Source organism: Nelumbo nucifera, chromosome 5 (assembly GCF_055504915.1).
Source record: "Nelumbo nucifera cultivar China Antique chromosome 5, China Antique-T2T, whole genome shotgun sequence".
Lineage (NCBI taxonomy): Eukaryota > Viridiplantae > Streptophyta > Magnoliopsida > Proteales > Nelumbonaceae > Nelumbo > Nelumbo nucifera.
In genome coordinates this window covers 52,391,200-52,400,006 of record NC_142653.1, presented here as the reverse complement: position 1 = coordinate 52,400,006, position 8,807 = coordinate 52,391,200, and the positions used below count along the sequence as shown (strand labels likewise).

General features: G+C 41.3%; 1 protein-coding gene across 1 annotated transcript; it reads left to right on the top strand.

The window, feature by feature from the left end:
- Positions 1-3,163: 3,163 nt before the first annotated feature.
- On the top strand, positions 3,164-8,132 carry LOC104596875 (protein ACCELERATED CELL DEATH 6-like). The gene is made up of 3 exons (XM_019197672.2): positions 3,164-4,077; positions 6,839-7,371; positions 7,485-8,132. Exons 1-3 carry the CDS (start codon positions 3,366-3,368, stop codon positions 8,130-8,132), a joined length of 1,893 nt encoding a protein of 630 aa, XP_019053217.2. The 5' UTR covers positions 3,164-3,365.
- The last annotated feature ends 675 nt before the right edge of the window (positions 8,133-8,807 follow it).

Here is an 8,807-nt window from a genome sequence, read left to right as displayed (position 1 = left end):
TAGGGAAGGGCCATCCCTCGGGGCTCTGAACTATGAAGTAGTCCCATTTCCAGGCCGGGATTTTGCTAGGGAGGTTATGTAGCAGCTTGTACCCAGGGCGGGGGACAAGTAATAAGTCCGCCTGTGCTCGAGGAGAACGCTAGATGCGTTCTTGTTGATGGACAAGATCGCAGAAAAAATATCAAGGTCAAGTGGAAGGGCATAGTCGGAACAGAGGGAGATGGTCCCGACCACATTCCGAATGGAGTTCGGATGGAGTTGGTCTATGGTTAAGTCGAAGTGGTTCAATACTTCAACGATTAAGGGGTGAAGAGGAAGACAGAGCCCGACTATGAGCTGCTCCGTGAAGATCATGATCTCATTGTGACCATGTTCCCAGAGAAAGTTGCCCGCTGGGAGGTTGTAGGAGTACTCCTTGGGGAGGTAGTATCGATCTATTAAGCCGCTAAGCTTGTCTACCATCATGATAGAGGGACCAAACTGGTCTGGCATTTTGACTCTGCTGGAGGCAGACGCTGGGTTGCCCGAGGTCTCCCGCACCTCATAAGTGGAGTGCGCCTCGAGGACGCTTATGTAAGCCGAGGTACCCACCTCGGGCTCGTCCAAGGAGTTGAAGCTTTGGTCTGACATAGGTACGAACTAAACGGACTAATCAAACTAGAGGCTAACAACGAAAGTAAAGGACTAGAAACGAACTGAAGGAGAAGCTAAGGAAACTCATTAAGGAAGGAAGACCGAGCTAGGAAGATTGGCTGACCAGAAAACCCGAGCTAAGAGAGCTTTGCCGCGACCTCCAGGAGAGAGTTTGTCAACTTATGGCGGAGAAAATGACGGGGGTCCCCCCTATTTATAACCACTATGTTTGGAAATCAACAGTCAAGATCGAGACGTTCCAACGGCTCTCAAGAAAACTGGTTGCACGACCCTCGAGGTGAAATCAGTTTAGCGCATTTTTTGGCATCCACAGAGTCTATAAATCGCGTGAAGTCCGCACGTGAACTGTATGCGACCCGGGTTGTCTTCGATTGAGCCGGGGAGCGAACTGTTCCAGACCGGCGAGCCATCTAACTTGGCGACCTGAACCTCGAGCCAAATCCACCCGTCACGCCGTGAACTCCTCGCACTGGGTCAAGACCCCTAGCACGGGGAGTGGGGGGCAATTGATGGAGGGTGATTTGACCCGACCTCATGATAAGGGGATACATGGACATGACTTGGCATAAGTGACACTTCGGTATGAAAACTCCGCTAAGGTCCAGCGTGGTAGCTCGACTACAAGACACTCCTCTGAGTGCCCTGAGCTCCGAGCTCCAGTCCTTCCCGAGCAAACACTTAGAACTGAGGTCCTCCAAAATCAGGGGCGTCCCGAGCTAAGGGAACCCCGGGACAAGTTCATTCCCAGAGTTAAGCCGAGCTCAAGGTCCCCACCTCGGGTAGAGGAACCTCGGTATAATACCAGTATCTCGGTAAAGAGTAGCTCGGTAAAGGGTAGGTCGGTACAAACTAGCTCGGGATAAGAGTAACTTAGCGAATTACTGAAGGATTTCCTACCTGACAACCGGATCCACCAAATCTGCAGACTGCACCCACATCTCTCGTCAGGCGGCGACGCGATTGTCGATACAAAAAGATGTCTCACGCCTGGCAGGGCCGTACTCTGCAACGGCTACCTGCGCCCACCACCTCTGCTCTGGCAGTAACGGTTGCACCTGATTTGACAGAGAGACAGATGCAGTTACACCTGATTTGACAGAGGCGGTTACGCCTGATTTGACAGGTTTTCAGCATAAAAGGGCCCCGACCCGCAAGAGGCAAAGGTAATTGCGAATTAGCGCACCTTCACTCTTAGCTCTCTCTGCAATTCCTTCTTGCTTTCAGTTCTCTCTCCCTCTCTTAGTTCTAACTTAAGCATCGGAGTATTCCTGTCGGGCAAGCCCCCCGGGAATCCTTCATCTTCTTCGTTTCTTCTCAGGTGCCCTGTTGCCAGCTAGGAGCGAAGCCCCCGCCAGCTAGGAGTGACCGGATCACGCTACGTCACTTGGTTTTCTTTGTGTTCTTGCTAAATTAAATGTTTTCTATGATATTCTAGACTTAGACATTGTTTATATCAATAGGAATTTTAATAGTGCTGCCAACACTAAAGAATAACATTGCCGGCTGTTGCCACTCTAATGGGGTATCTATTGACTTTTGTCAAGTGGTGTTGTTAATAGCTCTTGGATGTGGTGTTTCATCACATGAGGCAACGTGATGTACTTGATAAATGCAAGTCAGCAATTGTGTTTTGAAGGGAGGTATCTATCATTTTTTTTTTCAAAAATGGAGGGAATGTTTTCTCTTTGCCCTTAACCGAACAACCACGTAGAATTCCTATTTCTTTTTCTACAGAACACTCTAACACAAACTCTAACAATTGTTTATGCCGTTCTTCAGTCGAGACTATTATTCGGTTCATTCTCTGATAAATCAGACCATTTTTCACTATTTGACAATCCAAAACTTTCTTCACCGGAGACTATTTGGCCGTTCATTCTCTGAAATTCCAGACCATTCTTCACCGGACACTACCGCCGTTCTTCATTGTTTTTCACCGGAGTCGATTTTTGGTAAACATGATTTATTTTGACTTTCATTTACATGGATAATCAATATAATAAATACATCTCTCTCTTCTTCCCCCCCCCCCCCTACCTTTTTCTCTCTTTTCGTCACCCCGCTGCAACTGGTTGCAGCAGTAGATCTGAACTCACCTTCGAAGGGAGAGCTGGAGAGGAGCAGTTGCAACCAACCTCCGAAGGCAAATCTGAACCCACCTCCGAAGGGAGAGCCAGATAGAGGAGCAGTTGCAACCTACCTCTAAAGGAAGATCTGAACCCAACAAGGCAGAACTCCACTGTAATCAGCCGGAGAGGAGCAGTTGTTTGTGCTCTCTCTCTTCTCCTCCTCTTTTTTCTTCTTCTTCTTCCCCTACTTCCCTCTTCCTCTGTAGATCGTCTTCTCCTAATTGGTGTAAATTTTCAAAATGAACCGATTTTAATTTCCACCTATCACTAAATCGGTTCATATTTTTTCACCGATCACTAAAAATTAAATTTATTACGTTATCTGTAGAGAGTGTAGGCAGTGCAGTAGAAAGGTGCAGATGTTATTAAGGCGTTGAATGATTTGACATCTGGAGTGCATAGCGTCCAGCAGTTCTTTGTAAAAGAGTCCCGAGGGCAGATCGATACAGATTCGTCCATCCGACCGTGGCGGAGCGGAGGAGCTGAGGTCTTCAGTTTACCAAAGCCAGAAAATCTTCCACTAGACTTTTAGCGAGCCATACTCCTCGAGGACCTTGACCAGCATACACAAATAGAGAATCCATGAATCCTAAATTGGCAAACGCAGCAAAAGAGGGGAATATCACATTCTTCGACAGCACCGACTCCAATTTCAACTGGGTTCAAGCAACTCCCTCGGGGAACACAGCCCTCCACATTGCCATGAGTTTCGGAAGAATGGATTTCGCCTTAAGACTATACCAGAGATGCCAATCTTTGTTATCCATGAGAAATTCCGATGGGGACACTCCACTACATATTGCGACGAGAGCTGGACACTTTAATAGAACTGAGGTAAGAATTCCTCACGTTGTCCAAAACAATGAAGATCCTGGAAGAATCTTGATTAACAGGCACTTGAAAAGAGCTGAGCTAAGAACTCCTCAAATCGTCCAAAACAGTGAAGATCCTGAAAGAGATTCAATTAATGATCACATCAATAGAGCTGAGCTAAGAACTCCTCAAATCGTCCAAAACAACGAGGACCCAGAAAGAGGTTCAATTAATGCACCCAATACAACAAATGAGAACAAACAACAGCGTGGTGTTCACCTTATGGAGTGGCTAGAACGGGCGGATTCTGGAGTATGGTCGGCTAATAGGAAGGGCGAGTCTCTATTGTATCTGGCTTCACGGCAAGGATTGCAAAGCGTAGTTGGTTATGCGTTGGGAAGATTAACTGCTCCATCTCCTAATCATGGTGGACCTAATGGACACACAGCTCTGCACGCCGCTGTTATGGGCAGGCATTCAGGTAAATATTTGAAAGTTTAGGGGATGTTATATAGTGTGAATGGGAAATTGGTGGTCTACACCACATTAGTGGCGTTCTCTAGGTGTGGTGTAGACCATACTTTTTGATTTCATATATTTCATATACATTTTATTGGAGAATTACAAAATTAATCATAAATGTTTAATACTTGCATTTTATATGATAAATAAATTGAAAAAAGCATCAATATGTAGACAACAATTGCATTTTTGAATAATTAAAAAATATTATTTTAAATAATAACTAAAAAATAAAAATTAATATTTTAAATATGATTTTATTGATAAAAATATTAAAAATTAATATTTAAATAATGAAAAAAGAGTTGAGAAACAGACCATTGGACATGTGCTAGAATTAACATTAAAATTTATTATTTTATTGATAAAATATTAAAAATTAAAAATTAAAAATTTATTAAAAGATTAAATAAAATGAGAATAATTGGACCAATGTAATACAAGTGCATAACACTAAAACCTTTCTATAAACTATCTACACCATAGTGTGGACTATCCATGAAAAATGCTGTGAAAGATAAATTGGGGTGTGTCCCATCCCTGTTCATGCTATTTTGTGGATGGAAACTATTCACACATAATAGAACACTATATCTTACCATGGATTAGACCAAAATGGTCTCATCCACGATATTTACACACTACTGAACACCTTAATTTTTACTAGGTATTTGGCACAATGGCTTCCAGAATAAATGTCTTGGAATGATTCAATTTTAAGTAGTTATATTTAAAAAAAAATTAGAGTGGTCTTATTTAAATATGTTTCTCTTCCTATGTGTCTAACAATAATGAATAATTGTGCGTCAGATTCTACATACATCTCAATTGCTTTCTCCATTTATAAGATGAATAAGATTGTATTAAGAAAGGACCACAATATCATATATACACCGGCTTTGTTAAGAAAAATCAAAGTGAAAAAAGCCTTATAATATTTCCAATTGGACGAAGATGGTCCGTGTTAAACCTAAATATTATTTTGGGTTAATGACTTAATTAGGCTACTTACAGATAACAAGTTTGTATTTAATCTGCATACATGAAGAGAAGAAGGAAGAACCAAGGAGTCTATAGCCTTGATGGTTCCCTTGCTGAAGATAGGGGCAAGAGAGTCATCGGTTAGGGTGATTTTGTTACGTCCAGGAAGTAAATCATATGAAACAAACAAAGTAGAAAAGTTGGTCATATGATCAAAAGCACCAAAATCAATAATTCAAGGGATCCTACGATTACCTGAAATGGTTGCATGATTGGTAGAAGCATGTATACCTGAATGAGCAAATACAGAAGATGTTGAATTTCCTAGAGGGTTGGAAGAAGAGGTCACACCCTCTAGGTGACTGATCATCTTCCCAAACTTCTCATATTCTGCCTTCATAGCTGCTGCTCACTAGCCGTCATCTCTTCAGTTTGTTATCTGTCACAATCTGGATCAGCAACAATATTGGCACTCCTTGCCTTTATATTGTCAAACTTCTGAAATCAAAGTGGTAGGAGCTCAAGATGCAATTTCCAACACTTGTCTTCAGTGTGTTTTGGTCAGTACTCACATATAATCTCTTTCTTCCTTGAGCTACTTGGATTCCCTGCAACCCCTTTGGGTTTCACTCCCATATAAGCAAAGTGATCATTTAGACTAGCCCCTTGGACCTGGACAAGTCTTCTGCTTTCTTCACTACTTACCAAGGCATGTGCTTGAGACAGTGAGACACTATCATTGGATAAAATATTTTGCTTTGTAATGTCATACTCTGGGTTTAGCCTTGTCAAGAACTCAAACACCCTGTTTCTCTCAACAAGTTCCCTATAGGTCTCAGCATCATTAGTTGTGTCCCACGCTACAGCTTTTATCAAATCTATGTCTTGCCATAAAGACTTCAGTGTTGAGAAGTATATAGCTAATGGTTTTTCCCCCTGTCTCAAATTCTTCACATCACTTCTCAATTTGTAAACTGAGGCCACATTTAATTTTTGGGAATAGGTTTCATTAACACTATCCCAAATTTCCTTTGCTGAATTCATCCACAAATAGCATTGGCTAATCTGTGGTTGCATAGAGTTCACAAGCCATCCAATAAGAGTATAATTTTCTTGCATCTACTTTTCATATGATGGATCATCTTCCGGATGAGCCTTTTTGCTCTCAAAGATAAAACCCCATTTGCCTCTACTACAAATGTGAATCTTTACTGATTGTGACCAAGCTAGATAATTAGTTCCATCCAGCTAGACTGTGGTCGCAGCTAGTAGAAAGTCTACAGAGGCTTACGAAACTTGTCCAGATTCAACAACATGCTTATTTTCAAAGTATGATGAGTTCATCTTCTTAAATACTTCAAAAATGACTTCAACCAACTTCGAATAACAACAAATAAAGACAGAACAAAAACTGTGTTATGAGCTAACCTCTATGCAACCGTACCTGTAACCTGCGCCACACCTGGAAGCTGGGAGAAACAAAGAAAACTCAGCCATTCCTTGTAGACTTCACAAAACACCCCTTCTCTCCAGAAACCACTAACAACTGGGTTGAAATAGGTTTTTTTAATTATTCATACAATTCGGTGTGTATGAGAAAAAAAGGTGAAAAAAAAGGAAAAAATGAACCTGCTCTGATACCAAGAAAAAAATAGAGGTTTTTTTAATTATTCATTCAATTCAGTTCTCCATTCGGCCGTGCATTTATCATGGTTCATTTGCTTTGCTTCAAATTTTAGGTATTATAAGAACAATACTGGACAGAATGCCGGAACTCATCAAGAAACAAGACGAAACTAATATGAATTCTCTTCATTATGCCGTCTTATTCGGTGATCTCGAAACGGTGCAACTATTATTACAAAGAGACACTTCCATTGCATATGACTTGGATAATAAAGGACACTCACCTCTTCATAAAGCAGCCATTGTTGGGCTGGTGGAGATCATTGAAACGCTCCTTGAATATTGCCCAGATTGCATTGATTTGGTTGATGACTATAGTGGCCGAAATGTTCTTCATGTTGCTGTACTGGAAAAACAGACTGAAGTTGTTCAATACTTTTGTGAGCGCTATCACACGGGTTTTATAAACCAGGTGGATAAGGAGGGGAATACACCTCTACATTTGGCCACCATCAACTGCCATGTTAGGATTGCGTGGACCCTTTCAAAGGTGCCTGCAGTGGACTTCACAGTGATGAACAACGAAAACCTTACAGCTCTGAACATTGCCGAGCTAGACATGGAAGGAGATGCTATGTTTCAAAAGGTATGACCTTCTCATTAAATAGTTGCGCTTTGAATTCTCAGAGTTGGAAAACATGCAGAAATACAAATATTGTCGGACTTTAGGCTGATTTAGAGAAAATTTCCGTTATGCAGCTTATAATCTCATATATACTCAAATATTATTGTAAATATTTGGGGAATCAACCAGAAGTGATCACCACCAGATATGCCAAACCCGATACTACAAAGGGAGAAAGAACAAAAAGCGAAACCTACTACAAGAAACATATTAATACCCTTATAGTGGTATCAACACTTATTGCTTCTATTGCCTTTTCTGCAGCTCTGACTTTGACAGGAGGATATGAAACTGATGGTGCAGGGAAAGGAACAGCAACTTTAGTAAGAAAATTCATGTTCAAAGCATTTGTTATATTTGATGCTCTGGCTATATGCAGCTCCATTAATGCCGTATATTTGCTGGTTTGGGTGATATTTTCCGATAAGCAAATATCTACTAGGGTTGCTTTAGTTGCCACCATCTTTGTTTGGCTTTCGTTTCTGGCGTTGGGGATGGCTTTTGCTGCTCATTTCTATGTGGTTTTGTTCACGGAACTTTGGTTTGCCATCATCATTACTTCTGTCGTAGCTTTGTTTCCAATATGCTTACCTTTCATTCCCAAGTATTTCTATGATTCAGATTTGTGGATAAGTATTATACTCACTCAGGAGATAATACTCCTTCCAATATGGCTGAAACTCCATAAGAAAACAAAACCACGTCAAACCGTGTATGGATGACGAGGCTTGCTATCCACCATCCAAAGAAAGCTTTCCTTCTTTCCAAAAGAAGTCGAGGTCATCGGACTGGATTTTGCGTTTCCTCTCGATTTGATATTCAGTGTGCTTCTATTCTGTCAGCAATAAGTCAAATTACAACTACTATATATGTTTTGTTGTCATTTTGGAGTGGATTTTCTTTTCCCAGTGTGACTTCTTTTAATAAATTGATGTGGCTTGTTGTATCTTAAGACTTTGTTGTCTACGATTACAATTTTAATTTCTTTCTTTTTTATGGAAGGCTCAACTGTGATGCATGCTTATGTACCTTCAGCAGGCTTCGGATGGTTTTATTTCTAGTAGAACGAACATTATTCTAAACATGTAATCGTGGGATAATGGGATAATCGCTTCACTTAGATCTAAAACTTTGCAAACACATGACGATGTTGGGTTTCTCAAAAGAGGGAGAGGGCGACAATTCGAAACTTCGAAACTCAATAGCAGGTTGCGGTTCTGCGTGGGAGGGGTAGGTGTTAGAGAGAGAGAAGGCAGTCTTCGCAGGTGTCTAGAAGGAGAGTTTCAGGGATTTCGCCCCCTTTGCTCGGATGTTCAAAGCTGGTAAGGCAGCTATAGCTGGTGATCGTTTCCTTCTCATATGTGAATCAGAATTAGAAGCGTTAAAAGCTCTGGATT